The sequence below is a fragment of the Saimiri boliviensis genome, chromosome 1, assembly GCF_048565385.1.
Source record: "Saimiri boliviensis isolate mSaiBol1 chromosome 1, mSaiBol1.pri, whole genome shotgun sequence".
In the NCBI taxonomy this organism is placed as follows: Eukaryota; Metazoa; Chordata; class Mammalia; order Primates; family Cebidae; genus Saimiri; species Saimiri boliviensis.
In genome coordinates this window covers 9,058,466-9,072,594 of record NC_133449.1, presented here as the reverse complement: position 1 = coordinate 9,072,594, position 14,129 = coordinate 9,058,466, and the positions used below count along the sequence as shown (strand labels likewise).

The window sequence follows — 14,129 nt, the reverse complement described above, 5'->3', positions numbered from 1 at the left end:
GCCCTCTGAGTTCAGCAGCCCTATCTACTTGGTGTCTCCCTGAGTATCAGATACTAGAATTTGGACCCTGCAATTACCGCAAAGGGTTCCTAGTGTTTTAAAGGACTGCCATGGAGCACCTCACATCTGGCAGTCCTTTTACTGCCTGTAATTCATGCTTAGACCCAGGAAGGTTCTCTTGACAACACATCAGAAGTGGTTGATTCCTTTCCCAAAAATACTGAGGAGAAAAATGAGTGCCTCCCTTAATTTCAGAACACCTACCTGTTCTGAACTAAAAAGTCTACAATGTGAAGAGAGGTTCGATCCACGGATCTGACTGCAAGGTGGAGGGCTGTTTCATCCGGCTCCTGAAAACCAAACAAAGGCATTCCAGAATTCTAACGGGAGCATTCAATTCTGTGTCCAACACCGGTGAAATCATGTGTAACTCTTCCAAAAGCCTTTTATCCTTCCCTTCCAGAAACTTATCTCTAAGATATACAGAATCTCTTTAATCTCTACACAAGCTCTTTACTCTTGGGAACCTGCAATTTGGAGATTGGCCCTGTTTTTCTTGACTCCATAGGAAATAAATGAGAAGGTCAGGGGTTTCATTTCCAAGTCCTCTCCATCAACCTGGCCCCATCCCTGCATCAGCTTCATGAGGCAGATCCCTGCCTGCAAGCAAGAATCTTGTTCAAAGGCTCCAGAAAGGTCCCCCAGTCTGCCTACAATCCAATCCCTTTACCTGCTCCCTGAGAGTAGATAGAAACATGTATTTCTCAAGCAGGTTTAAAGTTTCGCCTTTACACGTACAGACAAGGCTATGAATGCTAATAAATGTACTGTCTCCAACTCATACTGGGGATTCCCAACTCCACTGCCTCTTCTAAAAGTATGCTTAGCAGGTGGGGGAGAAGAAATGCACAAGGACTGTTTCAGCAGGTGGGCGGGCGAGAGAATCAGAGGGAAAGAAGGGATCTAGAGGACAGGAGGTGAGGGCAAGAGGAGGTGCCTCCCCGACCGCCTGCCCCACCTGCTTGGCCCTCTGGTTGCAGCACAGCTCAGTGCTGGGCACCCTCCACCCCAGATGGGTGGGCAGGAGTTCTTTCTGGGGTTGGGGAGAGAGCAGGACCAGCCAAGAGCCTGCATGAACGTGGCTGTCACCAGGAGAAAGATGCTGTAGCCATGAAGCATCCTTGCTGATAAGCAGCCAGGCCGGTCCTGAGATCAGGAGGTTCCAGAGGACCAAATGCACGTCTACAGGGCATTTATGGACCAGAATCTGGACACATGCCATCCACTTGGGTGCTGGTATGTTACTGTAAACGTATTCTGGCTGGAAGCCCACCCTCTCAAGAGAGCTCCCCCAGGAAAGGAGGCGTCATGCTCCTTACTCTATTCCCTTTGAGGGGGAGCGTGGAGGGGTGTGGGCTCCAGGGAACCGCCCCTCTTAGAGAGCTTCTCTTGTTAGCATGAAGCTCAGGTTGAATGTGCTCAGAGAGGAGGGGTCCCTCTCAGGCTGCCTGGCTTCTGATATGTCTTCTCCTCCACCTGGGGATGGGCTTTCTTTCCAGAGCTGGCATTACATTTCTGGTGTAAGAATAAACCACCAGGTGGGCACAAAGTTTTTGACAAGCAGAATAAGTCCTGGAGATCTACTGTGCAGGCTGGTGACTCCAGGTAAGAACTACATAGTGTCTACTTCCAAAACTGAGTTGATTTTAAATGTGCTCACCATTAAAAATGGATGAGTATGTGAGGTAATGGGTATGTTAACTAGCTTGATTTAATCATTCCACGACGTAAACACAGATCAAAACATCACACCCGTACCCCATAAATATAGATTGAATTATTTGTCTACTAAAAAGAAAAAGAAACCCCTAGTTTATTCTACCCCAGTACCCCATTCGTGCTGTCTTCCTCTGGAGAATCATCCATCTTTGGTCAGTATTGCTTATTCCACTCTCCTGCCATGGTGCCCCAGTTTTTGTTTCTTTTTCTTTTTCTTTCTTTCTTTTTTTTTTTTTTTTTTAAGACAAGGGCTCGCCCTGTCGTCCAGGTTGGAGTCCAGTGGCACAATCATGGCTCACGGTAGCTTCAAATTTCTGGGCTCAAGCGATCCTCTCACATAGCCTCCTAAGTAGCTGAGACCACAAATGTACACCACCACAGCTGGCTAATTTTACTTTTATTTTTTGTAGAGATGGGGCCTCCCTATGCTGCCCAGCTGGTCTCAAACTCCTGAGCTTAAAGGATCCTCCCACCTTGGCTTCCTAAAGTGCTGGATCCCAGGCATGAGCCACTGTGCCCGGCCTTTTTTTTCCCCCTAAGTAGTAACCCACACTCTTACATGTCCATTGGCCAGTGGGATTTTTTCAGTAAGATCCACACCATCAGCATAAGCTTGGAGCAATCCAAAAATATCTCTCGTTTTGACGGCCTCACAAAGGCTGTGAAGCTTCGCCGCGTTATCCGCGTGCTTCTTCCTTGCGTATCTCCTCTCGATGTACTTGGCTGTGATGTAATCCTTTCTTGCATTCCTGAAACCAAACATAATTGCCTTGTAAATCATGAAGGGCCCCTACCCACTTTCTAGCATTTGTTTGTCTAAGGCCATGTTAATGGTTCCTGCCCCACCTTCCTGGCAAGCAGCACTGGCCCTGAAACACAAAGCAGGAGTGGCTACCACGTGGTTCTGCAGTGGCACCAGTCTTCATGGCGACCCCACGGGAGCTGGCCAGCCTGCACACTGCCCCATGTTCTCTCGGCCCACCCGCCTCTCTACTGTGTCTCCCGCCACTCGCTCCTAAGTGCTCTGACCTCACCATACTGTCACCCTCACCACATCCACGCCCTTCTTGCCCAGGTCCCTCCACGCAGCATGCTGTGTGCCTCCTCCTCCAGGAAGGCTGGCCACCCTGCCCCTGCCCTCCAGGCAGCCCCGGCCCACCTCTGTTCCAACATTCTTTCCCTGAAGGCCTGACTGCCTGACAGGCTCATGCATTCCTCAGGGCACATACTGTCTGGTGTGAAAGGCACTATCAGATGAACCAAATGAAATGTAGCTCCTCTTTATGTTCTATTTTTTGGCCTTTATGTGGCAACATGCTCAGATTCCACCCCATCCAAACAGCCTGGAGAAGCAGGAACAAAAGGGGGTCGAGGAAGCCTGAGTTCAAATTCTACTCCCACCACACACTGCTACTTTGAGCTTCAACATGTATTTCAACTCTCTAGGCTTGTAAGTTTGACTCGTGAAAGTGCACACAATGCATCCTCACAGCAGCATCATGAGACATACATGAGTCAACACACCTTCAGCACACACAGGGGGTCCTGGGCCTGGGAAAGACCTGATGAACTTAGAGGGAGAGCAAGAGAAACAGCAGCTCACCATAGAGTGCAAGCATTTTACAATCCCAATTCTGAAGGCTGAGGGTCACTGCCCAGGGACCCCTTGAATCTTGAAAGTCAGACAAGAAGCAGACAAGGGCAGATCAGTTACATCCCTTTATGACACAGCACTGCCTACAATCTGCATGCGGCTGCTCCCCTTCAAGCTGGAGCCCCCACATAGTTCCCTTATGACCTCTCTCTCACTCAGCTGACTACGGCAAGGGGCCGTGGCTGCTGGAGCAGCTGTTCACTTCTTTGTACCTGCCCTAAGTCCCCATGGAACAACTGGGCCCCCAGAAGGGGTGCCAAGCCCCCCGGGTATGCAACTCGAGGCAGGGAGTGCATTGTGCCGACCCTGGGGTCCCTTGAAAATGGGACAGCCTAAGATGAAAAGCTGTCACCCCCAGTACCAAGACGGAACCAAGCATGCAGAGGTCTCTTGCCAGCGTTTGCCAGGCCTCGTATCTGCTTGCCCTTGGTTGCACATGGCTCCTGGACAGGCTGCAGCATGAGGCTGGCGGGTGCAGCTGGAGAGGAAATTACACCCCAGGGTGCCTGTTCCACCTGAGCAGGCCAGGAAGGACTTCCAGGGACACCTGGTGAACCTGGAGTTCACAGTGTGCTCTGGCACTTTCAGCACACTGCCTCCCTCCCACTCCGGCTCCACTTCTGTCCACTCTATAGAGTTCTAGGTTAAGGCAGGTGCCTCGACTTCCCCTGGCACGAGCTCCCGTCTACACAGCGCTAACCCATGCGCTGAGCTCACTGTGGTGCTGGGTGACTCTGTGCGACACATGTGGTCTCAGTGGACTGCCTCAACAGTGCCAGGAGCTTCTATCTCCATCTACAGGTACGATAGGCCCTTGAAAATGGTCATTTCGTTATAATGCTAAGAAAAAAATCAATTCCCAGGCAGAGTCACTGTCTGTGCGGAGCCCATGTGGGTTTTTTCTGGGCCCTCAGGTTTCCCCCAATAGCCCAAAGCTGTGCACGCTGGGCAAACTGCTGTGTCTCAACGGTCCCATGGTGAGTGAGTGTGGAAATGGGGGCGACTGCATGTCCCACAATGGGACAGGATCCTGTTAAGGGCTTGTTCCCACCCTGGACCTCAGCTGCGAGGACACCCTCCCGCCACCTGTGACCCTGAACTGGAGTAAGTGGGTGAATCATTATCCTGTTTTTATGAATCTTTATCTCACTCAGTAGCCTGAATCTTTCCTAAATGTATGCATAGCTCACATTTATTTCAATGTTTAATGTTAGAAGTGTTCTGAGTCTTTATTCAGAAGTTTGGTGATGTTTTTGTAATAAGAAATACGTGGTAGGAACTGAACTCTGGTTTACATCAGTTAGCATAGGGTAAAACTGGTTTCCTATAAATCATTTTGCTTAAAGTCACAGGTTTCCAGAAACCTTTCAATGACACTGAGGACTTACTGTACACTGAAGTCCACAGAGCGAAACTGGATTCTGTTTCCTCAGGCAGCTGGTGGGCCTATGAGGGAAGACCCATTTTATTCATGGAGGTTGTCCTCTCAGGGCCTCCCAGCACAGTGTGACACCCAGGGAACTGTTCCATTCCTGGGCTGATGAGTGTCATGGTGGGCAGCCCATTTAATAATGCAAACGCCTCTTGGGACAGGCAGTTAGACTTAACAGTTGTCCGGTTTCATGCACTTTCAATAATCATTGGACAATCAGTACTACGACCTTCGCAGGAAGCAGGTAAGAGAGAAAATGGATTTCCTTCACTTGTTTTTTAATGTATTATTCATCTGCCCAGGGCTTGGATGCCCCTGAAGGCAGTTCCTACACAAACATGGGCATAGGTCTGTTTAACTCCACACATGCTCCCTGGTTTTGTGAAGGACGTTTGCTTTACTAATGCGATCCCTAGCTCTTTCTTTACTTTAATGACAGGCTTTTGCAGAAAAGCAATGAACTTAACATAATGATACATTTGGTGTTCAGAGGAGTGGCTTTCCTTACACTTCTGAAGGACAGGGTGTGTATAATGGTCCCAAATCACAGAGAGAAACAGTTCTGGCTTCTGTAAGCACATACAAGCCTGGATTCCCTGTTCCACCTCCTCTAGTTACCCGTTTTGACACCCCAAGATCCATCTTGGAATTCACAGGCCACTAGAGGGTGTCCTTGGTTTCCCCTTCAACAGGTTTATCTGCAGATGGTATGCTGTTCTGAGATACAGCTAGACACAGTGTATTCCTTTTCATCTGGAAGTAAAACAGTAGCTTATTTAAGCAGGCACAGAGCTGCGAGTACCTGTTTGACTTGTTGATTCATTAAATGTTCATTGATTCACCACAAGCAACATAGTATGGTGGGAAAACCAAAATGAGTAAGAAGCAATTCATCAGAAAAATATATGTAAATGCCTGCATATACTACAAAGTGGGATGAAATGTTTTAAAATAGAGCCAAATGCTATAGTAGCACAGAGCCAAGAAAGTAATTTCAGCTGAGGAGGAATGGAAGGAGCTGATGTTTCGCCATCACACTGGTCATCCGCCCTCATTTTGAAAAAAGCGCGGGGTTGGGGGGCAGGGTGTAAACTTCCTTTTCAACAGTGCCAAGACTGGAGGGGGGGCTGCAATGTAGACAGAACCTTCATACTGAGGGGTTCCACACTGGTAGTGTTCCTTTTTTTAATTGCCTAGTCTCGGAACAACCAAATGCTCCACTTTTATAAGGTACCCCTGTGCTTGGAAGAAATGGCACACACTTTGTTCAGAACTGCCCAATATGTCAGCATTACAGGGTGCTGGTACCATCCATGTGAGATAAACCAGCCGAAAGAGCAGGTGTCAACTGCACAGCTAGTAGCCGACCTCATCATGCTGGATTCATGACGTTTCCTCCACCAAGTGGGATCCTCAGGCTTGCCCAGAAAGAACTTCCTCACCTCAAGTAACTCTCCACAGAAACTTAACTGGAGAGGACCCTCATTTTCGGGTTTTTGGAATCAATGCAAAGTAAAGATGTGACCTCTGTCGCCCATGGGAAGAAGAGCAAGCAGAGCAGCTAACACCAACCAGGCACTAAAACTAAGTGCCACATGTCTGACCTCACCATCCCACTCATTTCCCTAATGCCTCTGTGAGTCGGGGAATGTTATCTCCCTTTTTATACTAGTGGGCTTAGGCTCAAAGAAGATAAATAATCTGCTTGGGTCCCATGGCTCAGATATTGGGATATCTACTGTCTCTCTAGGTTTGGGTAAAAATACAGATTTGAAACTTAGATCCTCATCAAGAGAGACTGATAGCATTGTAAGCCTCATGCCTGGTATCTAAAACCACATGTTATCTGATTCTCAAGGAAATGCTACACCACAAACACTTGTTACAGGATTCAAACATAAACTGACTGTAACCCAACAACAGCCAAGTGGCTCACCTGAGATACGTGATACCTGAGAGTCTGTAATGGACATGGTCCCTGTTCACTTTGGAATGCTTTGGCTCTCTCACTGTATTAAGTTACATAAGCAAAACACAAAAGTATATAGGTTCTGCAATCTCCGTTTCTCAAAAACATGCCCCAATAAATGGTTTTAAAAAAATAAAAATTTTCTGCCTTTACAAAGAGCCCACACACTACCAATTTGTGAAACCACCCTTTAAGACGTTCACTGTTGCTCACTGTCCTTTGGGAAGACTCATGTCATTAATTCTATTTCAGGCTTATTCCACAGAAAATGCTGTTTCTATAAATGAATTTTTAAATACTTTTTTGTGTGTGTGACACAGTTTTCATTTTTCTCTGTCCTGCCAGGACACGCTGACCCAGCCTTAGCACTCAAATGCAGGTGCTTTGTTAACTGGCCCAGTGGCCTCTCTCCTTCCTTCTGTCTGTTTCACTTTGCATCATAACAAAACAGGTAAACCACCCATGTTCCCCTGTAGACATAAGAGCCATCATACTAAACAGAGCTGAAGTCTAAGGTAGCCAGGACACCCACTGCCCGAAGCCATTGGTCTTCCTGTCCACCCCTTCTCGAAGACCAGTGTGATGTGGCCACTGGCACTCTGATGAGATGGGCAAGAACATTCCCTGTTGTCAGCTCTGCACCAGGAGACACAAAAGCTTCTCCAATGGCCGGGCACGATGGCTCACTTTGAGAAGCTGAGGAGGGTGGATCACCTGAGGTCAGGAGTTCAAGTCCAGCCTGGCCGACATGGTAAAACCCCGTCTCTATAAAAATACAAAAATTAGCTGAGTGTGGTGGCGTGTGTCTGTAATCCCAGCTACTTAGGAGGCGGAGGCTGAGACTTGAGAATTGCTTGAACCCAGGAGGCAGAGGTTGCAGTAAGCTGAGATCCTACCACTGTACTCCAGCTTAGGTGACAAGAGTGAAACTCCATCTCAAGAAAAAAAAAAACAAAACCTTCTCCATCAAGTTTTGTATCAACAGTAACAGAAACATACATTTTTTTGAAGGAAATAACACATTCCATATTTGCAAGGATGCAAGGACATTAGCAAGAAGTAGGCTACATAATCACATATCTACTGCAACCAGCAACCAGCAACCAGCAACCAGCCATCTCGGTGGCTCTGGACTATGCAGAGAGATAAAGATGGGGAAGTGACTCAACAGGACAAACAGCAGAGGTGAAAAGTCCAGGGTGTTCCACCCGCCAGTGGCAAGTGAGGCTCTCTGCACACCCCCTGCACACATGCACAGCATCTGTGAAACATGCCTGCTTTCAGCTTCCTCCTAAAAAATTTTTATTTGGTCGCCCAAAAGGTTAAAGTGACTAAGAAATTTCCATTTGGTCACTCAAAAGATTAAAGTGACTAAGAAAACCCAACTTAGGCTGATTTATTCCCTAAAGCAGCAATGACTGACGCACCTGAAACCTCTTATTCCCCTGCCTCCCGGGGCTCTGGCAAGGCAAATCTTTATTCAGCAAACGAGAATAGCCAGTTCTGTACTTACATGTCGCTGCCTGGGTTGGGTTTGACAGAGTCCTCGGCTGGTAGGCAACATTCCATGATCTCATTAAAGCCTGCATTCCCAATATTCTTGGCGAGCTGCAAAAATGAAAGTCTATTTCAGGATACTAAATTATTAATACATTCTACTGCTACACATTACCTCATCAGATGATTTGTTTAATGACCACTAAGAAATAGAGCAATAAAGTGGTTTGCCTTTAATGAAGATGGACAAAACTGAAAGCCCAAAGGTACCCATAAAATTAAAGATAAGAAGCGACATGCCTATTACTGAGGCGCGCTGTCGTAAAACGTGCTCTGGATAGAGTACAGGGAGCACCAGTTTCATGGTCAGATGTGAATTTCACCCTTACCCCTTCCTCCCAAAGACCTGTGCCTCAACCAAAACAAATCTATTTTGTATACTCCATGTTTACTTATGCCAGCTATGAGGTGGTTCTGATACAACAAAGGGCCGCAGGGGCAGAGAAGCCAAGACTAAGGTTCAAATCACAGCTCCATGACCAGTTGTGTGACCACAGGCAAGTCAGTTTCTCTGAGCAGCAGAGTTTTCATCAGCAAAATGGGATGGTGCCAACCTCCCGGTTGTAAGAATGATAAATAATAAAATTTAGGTGAAAACAGTAAACTGAAGCACTAAAAATGTATTAGCTTCAGATGTAAGGTCTTTATTTTCTGATCAACCTTCTGACATGTTAAACATTAAATTAACACATTCTTTTTTTTTGAGACAGGGTCTTGCTCTGTTGTCCAGGCCAAAGTGCAGTGGTGCAATCATAGCTTAATGCAACCTTGACCTCCCCGGGCTCAGGTGATCCTCCTACCTCAGGTTCCCAAGCAGCTGGGACTACAGGCATGTGCCACCACAGCCAACTGATTTTTGTATTTTTTGTAGAGATGGGGTTTTGCTATGTTGCCCAGGCTGATTTTGAACTCCTGGGCTCAAGCAATCCGCCCACCTCAGCCTCCCAAAGTGCTGGGATTATAGGCGTGAGCCACTGTGCCCGGCCAGATCAGATTCTTAAACGTTTAGTGAAACAATACTAGAAGGGAGCACCAAGCTCAGTGCTTTGAGAAAACACATTTTCATTTCCATCTTGTGCTGGGAAGTCGGTGACGCTTGTGATATTTCTGCTCTCTATTAATTATGCAGGCAAAAGGGTTAACAGAGATGCTCCGGGAGAGGCTGCTGCGCCCTGAAATCAGGTCTGTCTCCAGGGGGAACTGGCTGAAGGAGCAGCCCAACAGGTCTGGGTTAGATACCCTGGAACTTCCTGGTGGCAAACAACATCAAACAGTGAAATGGGCTAGTGAAGGATGCAGATGCAATTTTTTGTTGTTTAAACAAAAGAATTACGCAGGGTAGCCTAATAGAATTGGATGATGAGCTTTCCTAATTCAACCTGGCCCTTGGCAAGTGGAGAAAGCTTTTTGTGGCGGCCCAAAGCATGAAACATTAACCAATGCCACCTCCTTGCTCAGTCCTGGCTCTGAGACCTCAAGCCATCAGTCAGGAGGAAAAAGCCCAGAGGCTATGTTGCAATTTTCCCGGGGACAACAGAATGGTCAGGTGGCACACCACTTAAGGTGATAGGTACTTGTGCACCATGAAGCTAATGCCCTGTGAAGGACTTCTCAGGCAGCTGGTGTCAGATCCAGGACTGAATCTCAATGTCAGAGCCCCGGGCTTATAGCCAGGCATCATACAATCCAAGAAGGACACTGTCCCCAGCTGAGCACAGTGGTTTTCCCAAGTTGAGTGACAGAAATCACTGTGGCCCCCTCTATGAGCCAGGGGCCAACTACCCTGATGCTTCCTAGTTTGTGTTAAGCAGATGGGGGACAGGGAGGTGGGAGGGAGGAGAATTCCCCAGGAATTGAAGAGCTATTTCCCTTCTGCTTGGACTTGGCTGGTTTACTGAGAGACAGCTGGTCCAGGAAGCCACCGCATCTATGTGTCACATTCATCCAATGCTAGATAAACGTGCTACCTTGCAGTTTTGCCAAGTTCCAGTTTACGTTTCAGCCCATAGAGAACCCCTGGACCCACCAACAAAGGCAAAGCATTTGCAAATGGAGGCTTCAGAAGCCAGCAGGATGGCAGGACAGAAGCCAAGGGGCAGGGAGGTGGGTGTCGACCTGAGCCCTGGCATCTCCTGCCTCTCACTGGCACCCTGAAGGAATTTGTGGGCTGCACTGAGGCTGGATGGAGGAGAGGAAGGAGTGTTTAAGTTTCATATTACCCAGGGCAGCTCAGCCCAGCCTCTTGCCCTTCCTGTGGCCTCAGGAACACACTCTGAGCCCCTTGTCTGTGCTGGGCATGGGGCATGAGGCACCCTCCTGCTCTACAGCAGCTCATTCTAACAAGGCAGCCATGAGTTAGTAAGAAGCCCTAGTGCTCAAGAAGTTCTTCCTGAGCACTAGGAGGACAGCAGGGCCAGGCCCAGATGAGCAGAGCAGTCCCTTGGCCAGTAGGCCCCTTTCCTTGGCACTCACCGTGCGGGGGAGTTATTACGTGTGGGTATCTCCCTCCCTGATGGTAGTGCTCAGGACAGGGACACAGAATCACACACCTGTACATCCTTAGCACTTACCAGAGCAGGGCCACTGAGCCAAAATGAGGCTTTAGGTTTTATCTGGACATTGTTTTGAGAGTTTGAGGTTGGGCAGGGAAACCTCCTGTCCCATTTTCATGCCTCCACAGGGAGGGACAACAATTGCTGTGACATTCTTCTGTCTCTGACTCACCCCAGGAGAGGAATAGGCAAGTGAGAGAAACCAGACATCCCTGACTGCTGAGCTCAGGAGGAGACCCCAAGGTCAGCTCCTCCATGATGTTAACTGGGCCCGGCCCCCTTGGATCCCTGAAGGGTGGAGGGCCTTGAGAGTGCGGGCCAGCCCTAAAGTACAAAGGGTAAAGAAAGGCCCAGGCAAGGGAAGCAGCTTGACCATATTGCTGCCTCCAAAGCAGAGAGGGCAAAAGGACACTCTCGTGTGCAGGGGAAAAGTTTACATATGATGTCTTTATCTGAGTCTTTAAAAGTTCTATTTTTGATGTTTACAAAGTCTGTCTTTCTTAGAAAGTATAGGTATATCGTACTTAAGTAGGTATATGCTTTGGCGCTCATTTTTTTCTGAGAGAGTTTGCAGTTTAAAAAATGTTCAGAATCCTGGCTTTAAAAAAAAAAAAGGCTAGAGCACAGACTGTGGAATCTAATAGTTGGAGGTAAATCCTGCACTGGGTAGGTCTCTTAACCTCTCTGGCCTCCTTTTAAAAATGGAGCTCTCCATTTAGGTTAGATGATATAATGTACACAGAACACCTACAACGATGCCTGGAGCCTAACAGTTCCTCCATAAATGACCGTTGATAGTCAATTTCTTGTTGTCCTAAGCGATTGGTTTTAGTATCTGGGTGGTGTATTTCAGTCCTAGGTGAACTTATAACAACAGTTGTAAGTCTTAAGTTCTTGGTCTTTGAGGAGCTTTCCTCTTCATATGCTCTCTTTCAGACCAGCATGTGTGTTGACCCGCTTATTAACAACCTTATGAGAAGAGAAATAGAGGAAAGTCAAGAAACAGAAAGCCGAGTCTGACTATTTGGAAGTTTCTTGGTGCTTGTTTTTCAATATGACTTGTTTTGTTTTGAGACAGGGTCTCCCTTGGTCACTCAGGCTGGAGTGCAGTGGTACAATCTCAGTTCACTACAGCCAACCTCCTGGGCTCAGGTGATTCTCCCACCTTGGCCTCCCCAGTAGCGAGGACCACAGGCCATGTACCACCATGCTCAGCTAATTTTTGTTTTTGTTTTGTAGATAGGGAGTTTCACTACGTGGCCCAGGTTGGTCTTGAACTCATGGGCTCAAGCGATCTGCCGATGTCAGCCCCACAAAGTGCTGGAACTATAGGTGTGAACCACACTGTACTTGGTCTTGTAAGATTTTAAAATTACTGACTCAAATTCAATTTCAGAATATCAAGATTTCCTTTATAGTGAAATTGATTTATAGTGAAATTCCTCTATAGTGAAATTTCCTTTATAGTGAAATTGATCATGATAGTAGTACCCTAGTACCAATGATACTGTTTTTCACATGACCTAAAAAAAAAAAAAAAAAAAAAAAAAAAAAAAAAAAAAAAAAAAATCAAAGCTGAAGTCATAGTCTTCTACATTAAGAAATTTATCTTTTTGCCGGGCGCGATGGCTCAAGCCTGTAATCCCAGCACTTTGGGAGGCCGAGGCGGGTGGATCACAAGGTCGAGAGATCGAGACCATCCTGGTCAACATGGTGAAACCCCGTCTCTACTAAAAATACAAAAAATTAGCTGGGCATGGTGGCACGTGCCTGTAATCCCAGCTACTCAGGAGGCTGAGGCAGGAGAATTGCTTGAATCCAGGAGGCGGAGGTTGCGGTGAGCCGAGATCGCGCCATTGCACTCCAGCCTAGGTAATAAGAGTGAAACTCCGTCTCAAAAAAATAAAAATAAAAAAAATAAAAAATAAAAGAAATTTATCTTTTTAAATAAAAAATAAAAGAAATTTATCTTTTTAAAAATCTGTGTTTACCAGAAAGTTTTTCTCAAAGTAGGTCTGATTTAGAATCTAAAGATACTAAGGTGGTGTGTGCTAAAGTAGTTACGATGACATGATTCCCATTCCACTGGATAAGAAGTTATGCTAGGCTGGGCACAGGGATTCACATCTGTAATCCCAGCACTTTGGGAAGCTGAGGCTGGAGAATCACTTGAGCCCAAGAGTTTCAGATTAGCCTGGCCAATATAGTGAGAGCCTGTCTCCACGGAAACATTTTTAAAAATTAGCTGGGCATGGTGACACACGTCTATAGTCCGAGCTACTCAGGAGGATTGCGTGAGCCTGGGAGGCAGAGGCTGCAGTGAACTGAGATGGCACCATTGCACTCCAGCCTGGGGAACAGAGCAAGAACCTGTCAAAAAAAAAAAAAAAGAAAGAAAGAGACATGCAAATGACCAATAGGCATATGTGTGAAAAAGTACACATCATTAATCATACAAATCATCAAACAAGCCAGGCAAAGAAAGACAAATACTGCATGATCTCATTTATATGCAAAATCTAAAAAAGTTGAAATCATAGAAGTAGAGAGTAGAACTATGGTTACCAGGGGCTCCGGGGTGGGCATGCTGGTCAAAGCTTACAAAATTTCAGTTAGGATGAACAAATTCTAGAGCTCTAGTGTACAACACGGTGACTCTAGTTAATAATAATGTACAACACTTAAATGTTTTGTTTTTTGTTTCTGAGACCGTCTCACTCTGCTGCCCAGGCTGGAGTGCAGTGGCAAGGTCACAGTTCACTGTAGTCTCAATTTCCTGGGTGCTCAAGTGATCCTCCTGCCTCAGCCTCCCAAGCAGCTGGGACCACAGGTGCTTGGTACCACTCTCAGCTAATTTTAAAAAAAATTATTCGTAGAGATGGGGGTTTCCCTACGTTGGTCAGGCTGTTCTCGAACTCCCAGACTCAAGTGATCCTCTCACCTCAGCTTCCCAAAGTACTAAGATTATAGGCAACAGCCACTACACCAGGCTCAAGAGAGCAGATTTTAAAGTGTTGTCACCACAAAACATGATAAGCATGTGAGGTGACAGATGTGTTAACTAGCTTGATTTAATCACACATAATGTATACAATATGCTAAAACATGTACACCAAAACTACGTACAATAAAAAATAATTTAAAAAATAAAATCTTTTGCTGTCATAGCATGTCACCCTGAAACAA

At 46.6% G+C, this 14,129-nt stretch overlaps 1 protein-coding gene across 4 annotated transcripts in view; it reads right to left on the bottom strand.

Annotated features, from left to right (window-relative positions):
- ASAP2 (ArfGAP with SH3 domain, ankyrin repeat and PH domain 2) overlaps nt 1–14,129 on the bottom strand; it is a 193,443-nt gene that overhangs the window by 27,566 nt on the left and 151,748 nt on the right. For all 4 annotated transcript variants that reach the window (XM_074393758.1, XM_074393769.1, XM_003927225.4 and 1 more), the window contains exons 16-18: nt 8,348–8,442; nt 2,339–2,528; nt 265–350 (exon numbers count right to left, since the gene is read on the bottom strand). In XM_074393758.1, the coding sequence (XP_074249859.1) occupies nt 265–350; nt 2,339–2,528; nt 8,348–8,442 (371 nt within the window). The remainder of the gene's footprint in view (nt 1–264; nt 351–2,338; nt 2,529–8,347; nt 8,443–14,129) is intronic.